The 22,301-nt window shown below is 43.6% G+C and overlaps 1 protein-coding gene across 8 annotated transcripts in view; it reads right to left on the bottom strand.

Moving 5' to 3' along the window:
* Window positions 1-21,433, bottom strand: part of NfI (Nuclear factor I) — a 63,944-nt gene extending 42,511 nt beyond the window's left edge. For 6 of the 8 annotated variants that reach the window (XM_033341969.2, XM_033341971.2, XM_033341972.2 and 3 more), the window contains exons 1-2: window positions 21,253-21,433; window positions 10,789-10,944 (exon numbers count right to left, since the gene is read on the bottom strand). In XM_033341969.2, the coding sequence (XP_033197860.1) occupies window positions 10,789-10,944; window positions 21,253-21,333 (237 nt within the window). In that variant the 5' untranslated portion in view covers window positions 21,334-21,433. Of the gene's footprint in view, window positions 1-10,788; window positions 10,945-12,870; window positions 13,339-15,271; window positions 15,864-21,252 lie in introns of those variants that run through there. The other 2 variants (XM_033341973.2, XM_033341974.2) reach the window with 2 other exon arrangements.
* Between the last annotated feature and the right edge of the window lie 868 nt (window positions 21,434-22,301).

The raw sequence follows: 22,301 nt of genomic DNA, 5'->3' as shown, positions 1-22,301 counted from the left end.
ATCCCCTGTACTCCAATCCGAAAAAATGGCAAAATTTCGAAAATAAAAACGGAATGAAAAAAGCTCGTTCGAGTTCCATAAATCGAGATACTGGAAGAAGCCGTGTCATAAATTACAAAACCGAAGGATCGAGACTCGGAGTGGTCGTATGCACATGTACGCGCGACGGGGAAAAAGCTCGAGTGTCCGTGGCTAGGAAAAGGGGTTAGCATAGAGGGATGGAGAGTTGGTCGGTGCGCGTCGATCGAGAATTTATGGGAAGCCCATAGGTGGGCCGCTTCCAAACGCTCGATGGCAATGGCTACACGCGCTTCATAGAAGAGGAAGGGAAGAGGAAGGGAAGAGGAGATGAGAGGAGAAAAAGAGAGAGGCTGGGATAGACTGGAATATATTTATTAATTTGGCATGCTTCCCGACCGTATAGCTGCTGGCCCCTTACGTTACTACGTTATGACGCGAACAAAGCGACTCCGCGATTTCTTTATAGGCAATTCCGGCCTCTGCATAGAGTGTTGTAAATATTACAACCCCTCCTACTACTCTTTCTATCTCAATATATGTATATATAAATCTGTATATACATACTAGGGTGTTCCAGGTTTTTGCGTAAAATAGTGACAGGATATGGTACGAGCAAAAATTAGAGAAAATATTGTATAAGAATACGCTCATAAATACTCGATTAACAACCTCGTTCATCTCTTATACCACCGTGACACATTTGGTAAAATAAAGGAAAATATTTATGGACGATGAGAATTGCGCGCCCAAATGTATAGAAATTTTATTTTCTTTCTTTATCTGAAATCAATTTCTATATAACATTTTTCATTATCTTCAATCGCGGAATATAACGGTAAAATGGAGCCAAAAAAGATAAAAGAAAGTAAAAATAAAAAAAGATCTGGGACACCCTATATGTATGATAACTACGTAGAGGATCGGGCATCCCGGGCCACCCCCAGTTTAACCCATCCTCCCCATTTGTTCAACCCCTGAGGCGCTTCATTCCGCGCGGCCTTTGAACTTACGCGAGACGACGAGGATTCCTCGAGACACCACCGCGAAATGCCGCGCTTAATTTGTTTGCAAGACCTCTTCTTTACAGGGAAACCGCCCCCAAACGAGGTTTGCGGTTCGGTTTGCGAAAAGCCATTTAGGAGAACGAGTCTCGAGGATAGGTTGATTTGATTTTGCCGAGGCTTTACTTTCTGATACGTTACTCGAGGTGAAACTTGCAGATGATACGCAGGTATTTTATACAATATTAGATTACACTGTGGGGAACTTAAAGGAAATCTTCGGAGATAAAGTATATTGGAAGGTTTGTTGAGAAGTTTCCAAGAAATTCTTCATTCTGCGTTAGAAGAAACGACGAAGGAAATGTAAAGTAACTTTGGATATTACGAAGAAGATAAATTATTATTGCAGTCAATCTTCGTGCACGACGAAAATCAAAAGGGGTTAACAGATCAATTTAACAGTTAACAAATAAATATTCTCGGTTCGCTGTGTATTTGCCAAACGGAAGATGAAACAAGGTCATCCTCGATTTAAGAAGAAAACGTCAACTCTTTTCAATCATAAAAAAAGCTGGCGTCAAATAGAAGAATCGGAAGAAATAATTTTCTCCAGGACAATTCTAAGAACTGATATACAGGCCGTAAGAGGAACACGAACTCGCGACTTTTATAATCTGAGTACGGCTGCGAGACGACATTCCTCTGGTCGCATAATTCATTCGTTTTTCAGACACCGGCGTCAGTCTCCTTGGGGGATTGCTTCGATCTACTCGTTTATTTTCGCGGATATCTTTACGCCGTTGAATGGGAATACTACCGCGGACAGATTTATTTAGAACGAGGAGAACGCGTTTTCTCCCTCATGCCTCTTTCCACCCCCTTTTATTTATCGTTACCGCGACAATGGAAATGGCCAACGGTGTCCTCGGATTGTACTCTAATTTAATGGACATCCGTAGCAATAATATGAAGAAGCTACCGTAGGAAACACGAAAATGGCGCCCTGTAAATTCTGAAACGTGGACCGAATAACTTTCGCGTACAGATAAATGGACGATAATTGTGTTGTAATGGTAAGGCAGCGTTGTAAACTTCGATGAAAACTGAGTTTTTCGATCGAACTGTTTTTGCTATTTTTTACAAAAGTTAACTAGGACTGGAAATAATCAATTCATAATTTTTCGTAAAATTACCATTTTTGGACGATAGTATGACTGTTGATAAGGTAACGATGAAGTGTTAATAGAAGTTAATAGAAATTTGAAAGATTTATACCTTAGATGTAAGTTCCGGTATGAAGCAAATATTCTTTGGAAGGAAAAGACACTCTTATGTGGTGTCGAATCTAATATTCCGTTAAAGTGGATTCTAAAATCGAAGAAAATCAAGGTGTGTCGATTAGGAGACACACGGAAAACGCGATATCGATTACGCCTCATTTAAAAGTAAAACTGTCGGAATTGGGCCAAAGTGGAGGCCTAACGAATCCAATCGACTTATCGAGCCGCGATGAATTTCACAGTTCTTTACCACCCTCCGAGCCTTAATTTGCTGCCCATTCCGTATACCCGACAGTCAGTTCGCCAAATCAGATTGTTGGCTTGCGCGTCGACTTTTAAGTATCTCTTACTTGTTCGCAAAATTACTAAATGCTGTATTTGCTTCAAAAAAGGGCAAACGTTCAAAAAATATTTTTACTTGTGATTAAAAATATAGTAACATTAGCTAATACTAGTTGAGAATTAAACAACTCGGGAGAAAGTACTCCATGAATTACACAACAATCGTTGTTCTCAACAAGATACTTCGTGAAAGCAAAATTTATTCCCAGCATTCTCCATCGCCAAACACCAACCTCAACAGCTTTAAAAAGTCCTTAGTATGCAAAGAATAACTCTTCGCCTATGCAACAGCTCTATCTAGAATTACTCCGAACCAGAAGCCGAGGAATGTTGTCAAATCAATGTTTATTTTGAAAATCCTCCAGCATCAAAAGAACATCCCCTCGGTATACAAAAGAGCACCATTGACCCCTGTGATCACAATGCGCGTGATTACACCGACCCGGAAGTGAAACGATACGGGGGCAGATTCGCGGCTATAAAACCGCCCGCACCCTGAAAACGCGTGGAGCGATTGGACGTGGGATGACGTTAGTCGGGGAGGCGAGGCCGTTGCGAAAATTTTATTGCCATTGTTTCCGGCGTCTCAGGCAGGCGTTCCTTCGAGAATATTCGCGCGAAAGGGTTCCCTCCTCTCTCACAAACGTACGCGATATGCTTTGCCGGCAATAAAACGCGAACCGTGGAGCGGATGGAAAGGGGAGAGAAACGCGGAAGTGGATTATTTCGCGTCTCAACGATATGCCTGCCGTCAGGACGCCTCGAGCCAAGGGTTCGTCTTCTCGACGATCGTTTGTCTTCACAGCCTCCAGCCGAAAGGCCAGGCTACGTTCCGTAAAAAGTCTCACGCGCGATTAAACGCCGCTAGCTCCGACACCAGGGGGTCGAAACCAAGCACAGAAGAGAGGGTTGATGTAGTTTTATTTTCTTCAACACGCTGAGAGCGCGAAATGAAGGAAACGACTGCGTTTGTTTGAGATAATCGAGCACTTGAAGTGATAAACGACGTAAGTGTAAGTGTAAGTAATCAGACACGAAGATTGTTAGTATAGAGGAGAAATACAATTCGTTTAATCCGCTCACCGCGACAGATCGACTTGTCACTCGAATTGATAATCTCTTTCGAATATAATAATTTCTTTCTTTAAAGATCATTTATATTTTATATTCGTGTGTATCGTTTCGTCTTTCAGAAAGAAACGATATTTAAATTTGTAATGACTAAAAAAAATATAGTAAAAGGAAGCTGCCGGAGAATCGGCTTGACGACACGAAAATTCCGCGTGTCCTGTCCCGCATCGCGCCATTTATTTATTCATCGATTCGCGGCAGCAGTCGATGTGCATCGACCTCATTAAGCCCCTCTTCTCTCTGTCCCGCCACCGCTTGCAAGCCGGCGTCCCAAAATCAACATGAAAAGAAAGAGGGGCTCGAAAAAGAGAAGAGGCGGTCGAGGAAGCGGATAATCCCTGGTGCCGCGGGTGCGTCGATATAATTAATAACCCGAAAGCCGAAACACATAATCCAACATTAACAAGCAGCGGAAAACAGGCTCACACCCCCGTGTCGCGGGTGTAGAGGTCGGCGCACGCTTGTGTATCGAGCCCCAGCCCCCTAACGTAAACTGGAATACACCTCCTCGTGACGAGGAGGTGCGAGGTGCATCGTGATGCGATAGCCCGCTTGAGCTCGTTAGATGAATGGGGCCGACACACATACCGAACAACACTGAGCTAACCGACACGACCAACCAGAGAAGGGGTTGGGAGAGGATAGTTGCCAGAGCGAGAAGGACGGCCAGATATCGAGAACTGTCGAAAAGAGGAGAGAGACGTCCAGAGAGGGACAAAGAGGTAACGACACGGGAACAAAGGGGAAGGGTTCATAGGTGGGTAGGATAGGCAAAGAGAGAACGAGAGAGGAAGAGGGAAAGGTATAGAACACAGAACACGAGGGTGGTTGGTGGTTGGGCCGAAGGGCAGACGGAGGATGGGAGTGGAGAGTAGAGGACGGCCCGCTAGTTTGCATAAATTTAGGAAATACAGGGTAGAAAATCGATATCCGCATAGAGATTATAGATGGTGGTTGGTAGGCGCCGCGTAGCCGCAGCCTCCGTCGCGACGGCGTATGCGCTACATGTCTACGCTCTCTGCCGACTACCCTCGTTCCACCCTCTCCCGACTGCACACCCCTTCTCACTCTATCTCTCTTTCTCTTGCCCGATTCCGTCTCGCCCTAACCATCCTGGCCATGCCCCTATATCCCAACCCTTTCTATCTTCCTCCGTCTTTCTCTGTTTTCCCCCGATCTATCTCCATCCCGCTTTCTCTCCGGCTACCCGAAAAGCTCGTGTGTACCCGTGTACTAGGATACTTCTTGCGGGTGTTGGTAGTGCACTCTCTGCACCCCCGCACATTTTGCACCCACCAACCCCTCTTCATCCCTCTGCCGCCCTGTTCTCGCGTGATAGCGCGACTCGTACACGTTCTCCGCGTCCTACAATATCTCTGTCCCGGTCTACCCACGAATCTTCCATCTTTTCCACCCCGTTCGAAGTCCCGCACCCTCTCTGACTCTTCGTCCTCTCGTCCCCTCCGCCCTCTTCCCTTTTCCTCGTCTCTCTGTTTCTCGGACTCTCGATGCCACGTTTTGTCTCCTCGTTCCCGGCTAGCCGTCTCCGTCTCTCCGGATCCTCTCTCGCAATCCCAACTCCCCCAGCCACCCGTAGTTTCTCGCTCTTCCTCCCGTCCCCAGAATTGAAGTAGTCGATATCGTCCTGCGGCCTGTCTCGAAATTAAGAGAAAACGACGGACTCGGACCCTGCTCCGCAGCCCCCTACCCTTGACGGTCCAAGAATTTTTCTTGCTTCCTTTTTTCGCTCTTCGAACGCTTCTTCTCTGACAATTTCCACCACCCCATCATTCGTATTCCTTTTTTCCTCTTTCTCCTCCCTTTTTCTCCTTTTTACTCGGTTTTTCGGTAGCAGGGTGTACCATATCGCCCAGTCGTCGGACTAGGAAGAAAGAGCGAGCTTCTATGCCTTTCCTCGTCCACTCTGCTAGTCCTTCGTGGTCGACGAATTTTTTCTTTTTTTTTTTAGGTAGCCCCCAAGGGAATCAAGGGGAGAGGATGTGTTTTTTCGAGGGCACTCGCCGTCGAACGAGACCTTTCACCGAAGGGGTTAATCGCGTATCGACGAGCCGCGATTATCGGTCGTTTCGGGGTACTCGGATACGTAAACAGTACGAGGTAAGCTTTCGTAATTCCAATAACTGTTCTCTGATATTTCTTCCGACCGAGTCTCGGTTATTAATAGAATCTTTCTTTTTACAAAGGAGGCAGAGACGGACTACAGGTAAATTGCGGACTGTCGGGTGATTAATGCGGTATCGATAAAGGGGTTGAGGCGTGCAAACTTTTAATTGCAACGCTCAGAGACCTCGAAAGTCTTGATTTTCTCGAACAATGCGAAACTGCCTTACGTCACGCGATTCAATCCGATATAAGACATCCTTCTAAAGAATGGACATCGATCACGATTCTAACTGCGAATCGGCAAAGAATTTTTCTTATGATTTTACGCGCCGCTACAGGCTGAGATTTTAGCAACGAAACAAAACGAGGAGAATTGTTTTACATCGTGTTTAAAGTGTAATTCTGTACAATGTCCTTATCCCGCATACATGAGAAACAGCAGACTACGAATTACGGTTCTCAACTTTATACGATCGATTTTAAGATTGCGAACTACGTTTTTTTGTTTCACAGGATGAAGCACGGACTACAAATCCCCTTTTCCTAGAATTCGGACTACAAAGTAGCTATTTTCTATTTTACGCGAGGCTTTGGACTATAAATTATGCCGTAGATAGGCAACCGACTGCAAATCCCCCTTTTCCTATCTAGATAACGCTCTCGACTACAAAGCACCTCTTCTTTATTTATGTCCCACCACTTAGACTGTTGATTAGACCGCAGCCAAACTTTAAATGAACTTCAAACTACGGATTTAACCAATTCAATCCTTCGCGTTACCGAAGTTTTTACGATACGATTGTCAACGATTACGGTATACTCTTATAGCGGCACTTTTCCAGATAGCAAGGATTTTGTTGCGAAGAATTTATTTATACATTGACAATTGTCTCTTAACTATTCTCTTCATCGATGAAAATGGTACGAGAAATATAACAATGATAGTGGGATACGAAGAATGAACCGTGAAGAATGAATTCTCCACCAAACCGTATAAAATTTTTAAGTCGAAATTTCTCAATAAACAGATACTTGAAAATTCTCAATCTTTATCGAAAACCATTTTGCCCAGAAATGTTAAAGAAGGGAGGGGGGAATGTTACAGAGACCTGCAAGGTCTCAAGATACCAAAGTTATTTTGCTCTGGTAGCTGCAATACTTAGATTGAAATATAACGGATATATAGTCATCGTATTGAAGTAAAAGTTTCTTTATTTTTTTCGCGATCGCCTCAACCGATTCGGAAAAATAACTCTAGGTTTAGTGATACAACCTCGGAAGTTCCAATTTATTCAACGATTACAAATGGCGTAAAGTATGTATGTAAATGGCGAGAAATATGTAGACTCAGAGAAAGTGTCCGAGAGTGGAACATGTTCCTGTTCGAATCGGTCCGCTTTCAAAGATCGCGATTAGAAAAGAGAAGAGTATACGAGAGAGAGAGAGAGAGGGGGGGGGTCTCTCTTCTCTGGAAACGTCCATTCCAATTTTCCGCGGGGACGAGTGTCGCATGTCAACGAGTCATGCACGTCGTCGCTTTTTATCCGCGAACGCCATGAAATGTGTATCGCTTTTTTTCCCGGCTCTTTCTGGAAAGCATCTGCGTACGTGGCCTGTGTGTCGAGCGGCTTTCTACCAGCTCGAAAATTTCAGGTCGACGAATGTGTTGTCGCCCGATTACCGAGATCGATTCGTTCGTTCGGAAAAACGATACGAAAATGGATGAATCAAACGCGAGTTCGAACCAACTCCCAATCTTCTTTTTAGTCCTCCATCCTTTCCAACAGCGAACAGTAGTAACTTGCTATTGCTTTTCAAAGTTTGAATGTGACCTAAATCTAATCTGAACCTAACGCCAGATAATGTTTCTTGGAGGGATGCCGACACAACGATGCAGTGATAAAATAAAATAGTAAAATATACACGAGTAGGCTGTTGATATTTATGCGAATTCGAACTTTTTATAACCGTAAGTGAACAAATGAAAGCTAAGCAGAAAATCTTATTTACCAAATATCGTGAAGAGTGCTATACTTTGGATATCATACTTTTGCATATTATGTGCATTCTGTGTACTTTAAAGCTTTCAAATATCCCAGAATTGCATAAATATCTACAATCTGTATACGAATAACTTTCAAGTCACGTGGCACTACAAAGAATGAAGTAAGATATTCGAAAACATATATGTAAAATGTTTCGATAAAAAGTAACCGAAAGCCAAACAAGATTTAGAAACCCTAACCAACGATAAATTCGAATTGAAGAAGAAAGATCGTTGACAAAAGTTAATTAAAATGGCAAAGGAGAAACGAGCAGACTCGCAAACAGATATCGTCGATTATGGGTTCTGCGAATAGGGCCCTGTTCTACGCTCGGTCACAATTTCATAAAGCCCGTCTATATAATGGTACAGGGCTCGGCCGAGCCTGCAGGGCTTCGTGCGACGCAGATTAAATGTACTTCATGTAAAATTCAACGCGACCCGCGCGCGCCTACGGCTCCGAGGCACTTTCGTTTTTAAAAACTTCCACGCAGCGACCCCCGGGAAAAATTTGTATCATGCCAATCGCCATTCCATCGAAGTCCTATTCGTGACTTGGAAAATTAGCTTGTTCGAAGGAAGGACGAAACTAAAAAAATCGCGTAGTAGTACCTAGATACTCAAACCTAAATACATACATTGACTGACAATTTTTAGGACTTTTAAAGGAGAAAGGAAACTATCCTTCGAAACTATACAAAATATCGAATGCAAGAGATTAAAGACAAAGACAAGTAGATATCACGAAAAAACCGACCGACTGCTTATTTCCGCGTATCAAAGAATCTTGAAACCGTCGTTGTCCCTCCATTTGCGCCCCGTTTCACCTGTCATCGGGTATCGGATTCTAATTCGCGTCGAATCAATCGTACGATACAGTCGTAAAACAGGGAGTTAGCGGAAAAAAAAGATGGTCGTTGGCCGACGATTTCCCCTGAAGTCGACGATCCATCGATCCCCCCTCCATTCTACGATAGGATAGCTTCTTTCACGAGCACCGGCCCGTTCGTTCTTTTCGTCCCGCTAAATACCGCAGCATCGCGAAATTAAAATATTGATCGAACGGCGTCGCGAGGGAGAATACGAATTGCGGTGGATAGACGAGAGAAAGAGAGGACCAGCCGAATGTTAGCGGTGCACCGGTCGTTGGGGGTTGGGAGAGAGGCTGGATGGTGGCGAAGGCCGCCACCGGGGGAGAGAAAAAAAGGACCAAGGGAAAAGATTGCGGTCCGGCCGAAAATTCGAATGTCAATGACTCGTCGAACCGAGCCGACGCGCCAACCTCGCTCAATATCCGGGGTTCACCGACTTCTCTTCCGTTTTTCCTCCCTTCTCCCTCTTCCTTCTTTATTTGCGTTGCTTTCCTTTTTTCAGTTGCCTGTTTGTTCGTTATTTTATTTTCTGCCCCCCTAATTGAACTTTTGTTCGACAGAGTCGAACTGATCGGCCTGAGTCGATCGGCCTGAACGTTACCTTTTGGGATTATCTGGGCATTCCCGTAGATGCGACCAAGGATTTTATTGGTATCTTACCGGTCAACCAGTAGCGAAACAAAATATTAGCCTCAGTTGAGAAGCGATGGATCGGGAAATTCGTGAGGTATTTGTGCGTCGAATAGAGTAAACATATTATTTGTTAGGCTTTGCCACGATTTTACTGGTAAACCGACGATGAGGCAAGATGGTAGTCTCGTTCGAATATCAATTCCCTAACTCGATAAAATAAACACAACGAATTTGTATCTCGTTTCGTTTAAGGCGAAATAGCCAAATCCAAACTTGCGATTCACCGATGCCAGTAGATAGTTAAATTCCAGAATGCAAAAGCTTAAATATTCGAACATTCGACGTTGCAGAGAAAAATCTAGCAACGACAACTTCCCAAAAATTAAATAAGCAACGAAGCGTTTCGTGATTCACGCTATGCCTCGTTAATGTCCCTGGTCCCGCGCTAAATCGTTCTATTAATAAAGAGGTTTCCGAGACGAGACGCAGGACGATTGAGAGCTACTGGCTTTGAGGCTGAGCGATAGCGCGCGTCACGAGGACGCTTCTGCGCCAGAAATAGGCCGAAACCTCATTATTTTTATTCTTAACCATGAAATTAGCAGGCCGTAGCACACCTCCGTGTCGACGACTAGCTCGGTTTCGTGCAAACGTCCGCTGGCATTCGCCGACGAAGAGCCTCGCTGGAACTTTTATCGCGATTCGACCTGGCATATCGATTCGTTATGGCGTGTGCACCTTTGTGTATCGTTTTCATCCACGACTCCCACGTTTAATACCTGAATTTTCCTCCTACGCTTCAAACTAGCCAACTTAAATGCTTCGAAATTAAACGCCTTAATTTGACGCCTCGTCAGGTTAAAGCGACCATAATTTCTCGTCTCTCGCGTCTTCCCTTTACCAATTTTTACGTGTAAAAGCTTATTGCTTTAGTATGATACTAGATATAACGTACAAAATTATTCGACTAAAACATCCTATAGGTAAACACACAGCCCATTCTGTATACATATATGTGTAAACACGTGAACCGTTTCAAAACGATATAAAACATTTCTCGCATAATTTACTACCTTAACAACACATTGTTAACGGTATATTGTGAAATAAATCTTACCCTAGTTTCCGCACTTTTTTAGAAAATATGTCAATGCTTATAAAGTGAAAAACATCGATCAAGTGTGCAGTGCTATAGCAGTTTGCCAATATACGAAGCTAGCAGATTTAGAAATCTAAAATTCGACATTGACAAATCTATCCGTGTGCTAACATCGTGTTCGACGTCTCGTCTCTATTTACGAAAAGAAAGAAAGAAAAAAAATATCGAAGAAATCACTCACCTGGAGCTCCTCCTTGCACTGACGTTCCTCTTCGAGACTCATCCGTTTCTCGTGTTTCTTGTAGTAACGCCTCTTGGCAGCTTGTAGGTTGAACCACGTGTACGAGAAAGACTTTACGAATGGTAGGAGGGCCTCAATGAATGGATGGAACTCATCCTGCGGGCAGAAACGGTCACAAATTGATTAGCGACGCGTTTGTCCGGTCGAATTCCGTCCGTCGAGAACGAGGGTTATCCTCGAAACCCCTTCGAGCCCAAAGGAAACACGAGCCACCGTCGATGTTTACTCTGTGCGCGCTTCACTCGAAAAAGACGACGAAAGCGTCGTGCAATCGAATTCGAACGAAAACACCACTGGGAAAATAGCTGATTGGTCGTTCAAATTCTGTTTAGGCGCGCGATTATTCGAAGCTCTATTCCTTAGGACTCTTGGTGGATTTAAAGAATAGTAACAGCAATAGTGGTGGATGTCCGATTTGCAATTGTATTCTTTTTAAGCATTTTTCTTTTTCTTTTTTTCTTTTTGTTTTTATTTTCTTGTAGAATTGTGGAGAAACGAATGTCCGTATGGTTGGAAGCTAAGTTAGAGTGGATCATAGGGATTAGTCTCGTAAAAAAGGTGTCCTCTCGTTCTCGGATAAAATGGTTTATAAGCTTATTATTTGCATATAATCGTGCAAGGATAGTGCAAATTTTTGAACTAGCTTTCATGCAATTCGATTCGATTCACAGTGGTCTCGAAAGTTCAGTCTCGTAATTTATAAATAATTCCTAAATATCCTATCCGTTTAATACTCAGAACCCGATCCGACGAAACTACCATGCAGCGAAGATTTGGAAAATAAGAACTTTCAGTGAAAAAGTTGAAGTAGACAAATTGTTCGAATTCTTATTCCAACGAAAGATAAGAGAGAGGAAAAAGTCGCGGACATCCTGAGGAAACCTGGCCCTTATCTGCACTTCGAACTGTTCCGGAATGAAGACACGGCCGAACCTTCGTTTCCGGTTGACGGGGCGACAGGGAGAACCGGGAAAAGAGGGAGATCGATTATTGGTCGAGAGATCGACGGCGTTTGCCTTTGTCAGGCAAATGCGATTTCTCGTATAGAATCCCGCGATTCACGCTTCAAGAGGATGTAAACATCGTTCTAGAGAGATGAATTTGCGACGACTTTTCCGCCGAGATGAAAACCTTGCTCGATGGAATATTTGTCGGCAGAACAATATCGCGTACCTGCAATCTCATCTTCTACTCTTTAGACATATTCTTGCGCACGAGAAAGGGTCTTATTGAACGATAGGAATTTGCATATTGATTGAGTGGTACGCTAATGACGTGTGGTTGGAAAATTGTTAGAGTGTAACATAGGGGAAGATGTAATTTAAGATTGAGAAGGGATAGTTGAAATTTTACAGATAAGATATGATCTATGTATAACTAGTATAACTATATCTATGTATAACAGTCTGTCATTACGTAAAAGAAACGTGATAAATAGTTTTACGTGCATTATTTACTGAACATTAACAAGACAATACTTCCGTCTGTATATTTTAGTAACATATCGAAAATAAATTTAGTAATTTTTTCGAAATATCAGTCATTCCACGATCACATTGATCATCTCTATGAATTAACAAAAAATCGAGTTTGTCAATCTGCCCTTTGACAAACCCTGAAAATCGTCCATTAAGAAATCCTTGTTGTAAAATTTTAAATCATAAAGATAATATCCTTCATTTCAAATTCTTATCTTCCAGGCTTCTTAAAACGATCAACGATCGTAAGAAATCTCGGTCATACTTCGGAACTTTCGTAAAATTAACCTACCATTGCTATGCTCTGATTCAGAAGTCTAATCCGATGAAAAGAGGCGAGGGGAAGAGGAAGGCACAAGCATAAATCGAAAAGAACACGCTACAGTTTATCTCGAGCTATCGTCCGTGCTATCGCAGCTCACCGATAAAGGATACGAAACCGCAGAATCGAAACTACGCGACGATGCGATACGTCAGAGGAAAGGCGAAGGGACGAGGAAGAACACGAGGCTGGCCTTTGGAACAAGCGTCAAACGACACGAACCATCGAGTATTCGCAAGCACTGCGGCTGCTGTGGCACACTACCGTCTGTCTGTCCCTCCTGCAGTCCGGCTGTCAGAAGCACCGATTTTCGCAATAACAACCGTCAGGCTCGTAATACTCCTCCGCCACCCTGTCGCAGATTGATCGTGGCCTCATCTGCACCACCTCTCCGACGACTTTCTTCTCCTCCTCCTTTCACCTGGGATCAACGAACCGACCTTATGGTCAATTTCAATCTCTTTATTTCTTTCTGTCTTTGAACTTATTTGGTGGATGTTCTTCTCGCAAGATTTTTTTTCCAACTATCTTGAGGAGGTCTCTTCCTGGTTGCGTCTCGTTAGCATGCTCGAGCAAGCAGAGAAGTAAAGGGTTTCTCCTTCGTTGTCTGCGTTCTCTCGAGGATTTATTGGCTTCCTCGAGGGAGACGATGTCTAGCGGGAGAAGCTTCAATCTTCCAATGGGTTTCTGCTGCGGGAAAACGGACCATGGTTTTGCGGTGGTTTGATCGGTCTCGAATTCGGGACGATCGGTGGCGATTAATAAGGGAATTCGATCGTGGCTAACGATTCTTTGTATTTTTCATTTACACTGCTCAAAACAATCGGAACAAGAATCGAATCGGAATTCATCAGAAACAAAAGGTAGTATGAACCGGTTCTATTACACCCGCCGGCCGAATAAAAACGGAGAATTATTAAAAATAAAGTAAGTACAGAAATAAGGAACGGAACCTGAAGACCTGAAAACGATCCTCCAGTTGTTTCAAGCAGTGTATCTCTCCTGTAGGCCAATTTCATAGCTAAACAAAACGCTTAATTCTAACAAGTTTCATTGCACAAATCGTATCATACGAAGTAACTCGAAACTCGCAATATGTTGTTCTTACGTTTCTCTCTTTTGCAAGATGCTATCCTCGGATACTTAAATTCCCGAGGTTATCTACTCCCTTCTCAAATAAAATTTCCTTCGATCCATAAGTTTTGTACCGAAAACTGGAAGAAAAATCGAAATATGTAACCCGTGGAAGAACAGAGGAAGATTTTCGCGGCGCAAGCCCGCTTTGTCACCGAATCTCGCCTGTCCGCGCGCCCTCGCGTCTATCTATAAGACACGTCGTTATTTTCGGAACGCGAACGAAAATCAAAGACATTAAGGAGGCGCACGGTGACGCTGTACGCGTCGTCATCGCGGAAAAGACCGGGGGAGGGCAAGGACGCGGGCGAAGGGGACGTCAACGTGCGATTTGCCCGGGTTTCTCGGGGGTTGATGAACCGCACGGATACATCTCGCGAGAACGAACGCCGAGGATCCAACATTTCGATGTCGAATATCTTTCTCAGTGAAACGATCCTTTCGATCGATCTGAAAAAATTTTTAGATTGTAAAAGAAAGTAAAAACTTTGCAGTTTGTGGAATAGCTAATAAAGTATTTAGGGGATTATTCAGCTTAAAACGATGATATTGAATTGAAACAACGATATCATTAATCATAAGATTTAAGATCATTTTGCATTTGTGAATTAATCAGCAATTAATAAATAATATATTTGCAGTTAAATGTTATTAACAAATTTATATTCGTCTAGATATGTAAAAACTTCTAACCTCGATGAAAGTATTACTCTAAGTAATTAAGGAATGATCGATCAACGCTTCGTTTAGGGGATGATCGATCGATGACGTAAAATGATAAACTACGAACTAATTGGTGGTAATTTATTAGAGCAAGTGTGAAGGTTTAGAAATGCCTAGAACAATCCGTGAAATATATTCTACCGAAGATGATGAAAATAAAGTTAAATAAAGATGCATCGCACGCGGTGTCTGGACTTCTATAACGCGAAATGGATCCAAGAAACCGGGTTCCGAAGGGTGAAGAGGGATCTGGGCGAGCGCACGTGTCGCGGGAAACTTCTATTTGTATGGCGAGTTTTGGTGCGTAGTTGTCGGTAATAAATCGACGCGGATTCTGCGCGTCTGCGCTTGTTTATCGCGACGCATCGACGTGGAATACGTTTCTTCTACGATCTTTGGCCACGCCAACGTCGAAAAATATAAGCAGTCATTCTCGCTTCCATTAAAAAAAGGACACCAGGAATCCTATACGAATAACACCTATCGAAGAGACAGAATGAAAAAAACAAACAGACCGCTATCCCATAAAAGTTAATTGAAAAATAAAATCAAATTCCGATGCCTAATATTAAGAACATAAAAAAGTCACGATTGAAGGTTTCGAAATTGAACAACCAGTTATGTCATTGCACCGTTGCGCTGTAGTGCCTATAAACTCAACCAATTAACCACGATCGAGGCCCAACATGGAGATCGGTTCTCTATCACGAAAACATTCCAAATGCTTGAAAGCCACCGACGCCCGAGTAATCTCTCAAATACTTACAAGAACTACGCGTTCGGACCACTTTGAGAAACCGACAAGCCAATCACCCCGCGCATAGAATCAAAGATTCTCGCTAGAAACGATTCACCCGACGATCGACACGCTGCTTTCTAGCGACCACGAGATCAGCTGATCCTCCTCCAAGGAGCCAATCAGTCTGGAGTTGATCACCGACGCGCTTCTATCACCGTGATGACCGATCGTTTAAATATATCGAGTCGATACCGAACGACACTGATCCACTCCGGTTGCCTACCAAACCACCGTCGCTTCACTGATGTACCCTTCTCGAATCCACGAAAACCGTTCGATCGTAATTCCACGATCGAGATCGATAGAGCCAATGCGAGAACGATTTACGGAACACGATTCGCCGTGAACGGAGAACAAAAATGGCGAAGCAGAGAACGAGAACGCGCGCGAACGTAGAGAAACGAAACGAGAAACGTCGGAGCACGGATTGCGGTTGATCGCGGATTCACCGTGCGAGGGAGAGACGTAGGAAGGACCGTCGACGCCGGAACGACGGGTACGACGTCGGTCGTCGCGACGACACTGAGACGCCGGTCGTCGAGACGCGCGTATCTAGACGCGCGCCGAAGGCACCGCGCGGCGGCCAGGTACGGCACCCCAAACAGTTATTAATAGCCTCTGTCCTAGCTTACTAGATTTGCCCTCGAACCGACGCAACTTCCCCTCCCTCCCCACCCCTCCTCAGCCTCCACACTCCTCCCGCCGTTCTGTGCTACACTTCGGCTCTTCCCCTTAGATCCCCTCCGCCTACCGAGTTTCCCATCCCCCCGACGCCCCTCTTCCACGCTTTGCATCTCTTGCTCTCTCTCTCTCTCTCTCTCTTTCTCATACACATACACACTCTCTTCCTGTCTTTCTATCGCGATCCTTTTGCCACTTTGCTGGGTCGAAGCTATGGTCTTCCTTTTCTCGACTTTTTAAAGGGTTTTCGCCCTTTGCGATCCTACATCGAACTAGACTCGAGATTCTATTTTCCACGATTTATTTTTTTTTTTTTGATTTAGTGTTAACTCTGTCGCAGCCATAGTTATCCTACGAAATATATGTTTAGAATTAAGTAGAATGTTACTCTAATTAGAGAGACGAGTCATAAAATAGCAGGGAAATTTTAGCACATTCGTATTGTATAATTCTAACGCTCTCGTCTGTAGATGCAAAAAAGTTAATTTTATATCCGAAGCAAATATCGTACGTATATTGGGTTCAGTAGTCCGCAGATCTTCGATCCACGGATACGATTCCGTATTATAAGGCAAAGCATCGAGGAGCGCAATTGAAGATTTCAATTTGACATTTCGAAATAAAATGGTAATAATAATATTTGCACGTCTGACTGTTGTCTATGAAATTCAAGATACTCAGAGAAATTCGTGGAAAAAATTGAAGGTATTCGTTTCGTAGTAAAAGAGAAAGAGTTTTAATGGTAATTTACGAGGGAAATGTCTATGTTCGATCGGCGAGGATAGAAATTTACACTGCGACAGCAGGCGCTAGTGTCTAACAAGGGACGTCCCGCGGGACGATGGGCAAATTGCGTGAAACTCGAGGAAGAAGGCCGGGCAAAATTGATTCTTGCCACGTTCCAATTCCCCGCAGAGCTTCCTGTCCTAGCCGCCGCCGCTTTCCGCGTCAATAAACCCGCGAAAAAACAATGGAACTGATTTTTGGAAGCGCTAAAAATAGTAGGCGCACCGAGAAGCCCGATTCCGCGAAAATTTTTCTCTAACTCTTCCGAAAGGCGTGCACCGACTGCCGAATCAGAAGATACCAAAAACAGATAAAAACGAACAAAATACTTTGGATATCGTGTAAATCCCCTAAAAATTAATCCATTTGAATTTTCACGAATTTCTTAAAAGGGCGATAAATGATGAACGAAAAATTGACTTGTAAGATTCTTTTTTAACGATAAGTATGAAAGAAATATCAAAGAATTAAACAAGTCATGACACAATCGCTATATCTTGTTCAAAAATCTCTACTCTCTCACCCTCTTACAAAATATATTAGATCGTCCCAAACGTTTCTTTCGCTTTCTAAGGAAATAATAGATGCACATCTTTTGTTTTATATTATTTTATTAAATTATGTATGATCAATTTTGTTCTATTTGAACAAAATGCATCTATTATTTTCTTATAAAACGGAAGAAACTTTTGGGTCAACCTAATACAAAAAATAATCCTAACTAACTTGCCATCCTCGAAACCACTAACATCCTGATACTACGACCAATACTTCTATCTAAATTTACAAACAAGAGAAACTAGATCAGGTTTATAATTCCAAAACCACGATAAATCCTTTATTCGCGAAACTATATTCAAAACTTTCCATAACCTAACGCAAAAACTTTAGCAACCTCCGCACCCTTAGGGATTAAACGATCAAACGCACTCGAAGAAATGCGTGCAACTACCCCTCTGAAACGACTCCCTTGAAATACAAGGACGCAGTTCTTGTCAGAAGGAGTTAAAGGTCCGCAGTAAAAAACCAACGGACGTTTCACGTTGGTAGGTGCATGTTGTCGCCGGGCCGCGTGGCTTGTAACCGGGAGGACCAGTAAAAGAGCAGGGTTGAGAGGAAAAAGACGTGCAGAGGGTGGCGATCGATAGCCAAACTCCTCGTCTGTACGTAAGATAGACTTCCTCCTTCCTCTACACTACCGTTCAAAAGTTTCTGGACACTTACTTACTTTTGTTAGGCAACTATAGATTATAATCGCACTACGGCGATATTATCATCCATAATCATTAAATTACGAATGTTTCGAAGCACCCAATAGCTAAACCGATCGACATGGTCAATATCGATTATTTGATTTTTGAAAAATTGAAGATTAACACACGCTCATATTCCGATACTAAGATGAAGAAACTTTCAAAATATAAAATCGATCTCAGTTTGGTCGAATACTTATGAACGACAGTGTACCCTCTAGCTCTTCTCCTCTTTCCTCTTTTTCTCGCAAGCAGATAAGAAGACACGCGTTATGCATGGACTCTGACTCGCTTTCGCGATTCCTGATACTGGAAACTGCCGTTTGCAACGAGTAGCCGATATTTGCGCGAGATAAGACGGATTGCCTGAGAGCTGGTAGTAAAACGGAAAGAGGGCAACCCTTTGATCAGAGGAAGCGACTGTTGTCGGATGGGAAAATCCTTGGCTTTTGAGGTTGTTGAACAAGTTGGATTTTCACAGGTGCTACGGTTCAGGTGGTTGTAGAGAATTCCTAGAATTTGAAGTGGGTTAGGATAGTTTCGTCTAATAGTCAGAGCGTTTGGTGATGCGGATAAGCTTTTAAGCGAAAGGTTTATTCGAGATGGATTTCGATATTTTGTGGACGATGTTTGGTAATTTAGGAAAAGTTATACCGATTCCTTTTTCCGAATCTTTTTGTATTTCGAAGCAAGAACGCCTAAACAAATTACCGTATAAGAAGAAGAAAGCTAGCAAAAAATAAAACAGATCATTCCTTCGGAATTCGTTGCTCCGATGTAATCAGATAATAATCCTCACATTCTAACGAAGAAATTTAAGAGTATCGCTCCATGTGATATTCAGATAGATCTCTGGATAGATCACTGAAGAATTAAATGTTAATTTAATACTGATATTAAAAGATTGGAATTGATTGACTTGGCTTTCGAGCAACTCCATTTATTGAATGATTTCCACTAAATCAAGATACTCAGAAACGTGTTCGTCACGTGACAAGCGATTTCCGCCTAGATTTCCTCTGTGATTCGCAAGGGTGATACACACGATGCAACGTATCAAGCCGCACACCACCCAAAGTAAATATCGTGTTCGCCACACTAATGACTGTTCTAAGTTTGCTGGAGACGAGCACGCGGACAACGAACCTTCTCCAGTTATATCCACGCGACATTTCACCGCCAAAGTGAGCTACGAGATTTCCATTGTCACCGCAAAAGGGTTTGCAAACTCTCTATCAAACTCTCTGGTCAAACCATTGGCGATTGAGTGATTGAGAAATAGATGTTTAAGAGGTTTCACTAATTCTAGGCGAACATAGAAATGCGTAGATTTTCCTCTATGTCTTTCGACGTTCATTTTAAAAACTACGACATTTTAAAAAATATATGTATCATAATAATATGTATTGTTTCATTTCGATACTTTTCAAATATCTGAAAAAGTTGCGATAAAAAAAAAACAAAGATAATGTAATTGGAGACCTAAAGGTTAAGAATTCTATGTTCCACCGCTCTTCAACCAAACATTACTTAAAAAGCATCCCCATAAACTTCTAAATAAAACATAATGTTCCCTAGCGAGCTGAACATAAATTCATTCTCCCAAAACATAAAACGAATAATAAATGGAAAACTCTGAGCATCCAGGAGATCATTCCCTACCGTCGCTAAGAAAGAAGAGCGAGATCAAACTCGAAGGGCAAACTATACAACTACGGCACGACGTAAATGGATAAAAGCAAATGCAATCTAAATATAAAAAATCACAGTGGACATAGAGAGCATGTGACGCGGAGCCGTGGTCGCGTTACGTAAGAACCGTGATTATCGGGTATAAATAGGCGTTTTCTTACATAATTACAACGTTTCGCGCGCCACGAAAACGAAAGCCGCATTGCTGAAAATCAGCTGACGAGAAGAGACATCGAGAACGAAACCGAACGACGATCAGGATATGACAGGCACGAATATGGATCGCGTGTGCGCCACACGATCCACTATGTGTTTATACGCGCGAAAGCTATTTACGCGTCGCGACGCTTCGCATCGCGTTGCATCTAAGCCATTTCTACCCTTATTACGACCGTTACGAACCTCACTCTATCGATTAAACCTATTCCACGGCAATTTCTTTTCTAGCTCCTGCACTTCTTCCGTCTTTCTGACTTCCATGTCCTAACTTTGCTCCTGTTTTAACGAACAGAAGAACCTTTAACTTTCCTGTAAGAAAAACTTTGACGTAAAATCGAAACGATAAATCACAGGTATCGGCAACGATACCTCTGTATCCTCCTTGAACTTAAAACCTCTTTAACGACGGACAAACGCGATTAGGGCAAAAAGGGCCGAAAGAATGTAACAGAGTTAAACTTTGAGTTCTCGAGATAGCGAAGAACGATTACGTAATTTTCAGATAGCTCGTGTCAGACAGATCATTCGTCACGTTTTTCTCCGCTCGATGGAGGACAATATCCGATCTATTCGACGAAACGCAGGTTCACGATGCACTTGTTCGACGAGTGAATCACAAACACAACGAATTTCTGCGAAAACCACCGTAATCGCGAACTCTCCAAGCAAAACACTCGTGTTTACGTCTGTCCGCGAACGATCGGGAGAAGGAACTCGACGCTGGTGCACGCGAGTTGCACGTGTTCTCCCGTCTTTCAACCCTTTCTTCTAATTCTCGTCCCTCGCCGACGAAAACGAGAGGAAGCTGAAATAACCTTCGATACTGTCTAAAACAGAGCTCCCTTATAGATAAGACGGAGATTATTAAGAATTAAGGAACATTACAAACTAGTATTTTCCTATCGAAGAGGAACAAGGAAATCGGAGAAACGACAAATAATTCGAAAGAACAATCCTTCGTTCTGAACACGAGATCGTGACTTTCAAACATTGCTACGACTATTCGCTCATTCAAAACAAAACTCCACCAAAATCACTCACGGGAATATCGGACACGGTCTCACCAAAGAACGCGGTACTGGGAAGCGTGAAAGCATGGCACATTCAACTTAATCAAATAAAAGCATGAGCGTGGCACAGCGCGTCAGGCACATCCCCGAGCATCCTATCAATCGTCAACCGGATAGAAAGCACAACTAAGCCAAAGGAAAGCTCGTAAAACTTTCTAAAGGAGCACTCTGTTTACTAATCTCCGATCCGGTAAATAGACGCGACAAACGAGATATGTATGTATATTGAAGATATTTTTGAAGGCACCTGTCCTACGGAAGGGGCCTGCAGGTAAGTCGAGACATCCGGTTCCACCATGCAGCTCCTCAGTGTGTCCGGGATGAACATGAGTAGCTGGGACGTCGGCTGTGGTACAGGCTGAAGCCGGCTCGCAGCGCGCTCCTCTAGCGAGCCTGTGCTCGCCAGTAGCGTCGTCCCGACGCCGCGCGACGCCGACGATCGCCGCCGTGGGACGCTGGTGCTCCAGCTGGTCGGCCAGCCGCTCCGCGTCCACGGAAAGTACGTGGTCTGGACCAGCTTTCCGCTGTCTCGACTACACCTCGACTACGTTCCAACTAGGCCGGAAGACAACGGGATTCTTCAAAGAAATCAAGTCTTGCGAGATCTTCAAAAGGTCGAATCGCGAACCGCTATTCTTTGAGATGGTCCAGATACCAGTGAACTCGGTGAACGGTCTTTCTCTGGGTTTCTGTGGCGGAAGTGGTGTCGGTCGAGCCGTCTCCGCCGTTAGACAGCCGGCACCGTGGTGCTCGAGGCAACCACCAGGTGTTTTCTTCTGTTGGCCGCGCGCGACCGCGCTATTACTTGTGTCGTACTCGATGTCGTCCCTTTGCGCGGATAATGAACCGATCTTGTTCACAGTGTCGTTGTAGTTGTGATTGTTGTTGATATTGATGATGATAATGATATTGTTGTTGTTGTTGTTGTTGTCGCAGTCGTTGCAGTTAGTGTCGTTGGTTATCTGGCTGTTGTTACTGAACCGTCGGCTGTCGGGTGGTGGTGGAACACCGCACCCAGGCACACGCATCCTATCTAACCACGAGCCACAACTCCTAACTCTCGACTTTAGGCCCTCTCTGTATTCTCTCGTGGCACGCAAGACACGGGGCTCGCTCGTTTGCTCTCTCTCGCTGTCCTTCTATCCCTCTCTACCCCCTTTGCTCCGGTTCCCTCCACCCACCCAGCCTTCTATGTATATCTTTCTCTATTCGTTTCAGTTCGGTATAATACTCTCTCTTTCTCTCCTCGTTTCTTTCCTCCGTTTACCCCTCTCGCAACCTCCCCACCTCTTCTTC

The sequence above is a fragment of the Bombus vancouverensis genome, chromosome 4, assembly GCF_051014615.1.
Source record: "Bombus vancouverensis nearcticus chromosome 4, iyBomVanc1_principal, whole genome shotgun sequence".
Classification (NCBI taxonomy): domain Eukaryota; kingdom Metazoa; phylum Arthropoda; class Insecta; order Hymenoptera; family Apidae; genus Bombus; species Bombus vancouverensis.
The sequence above is the reverse complement of the archived record's forward strand: the minus strand, read 5'-3'. Positions and strand labels throughout refer to the sequence as shown.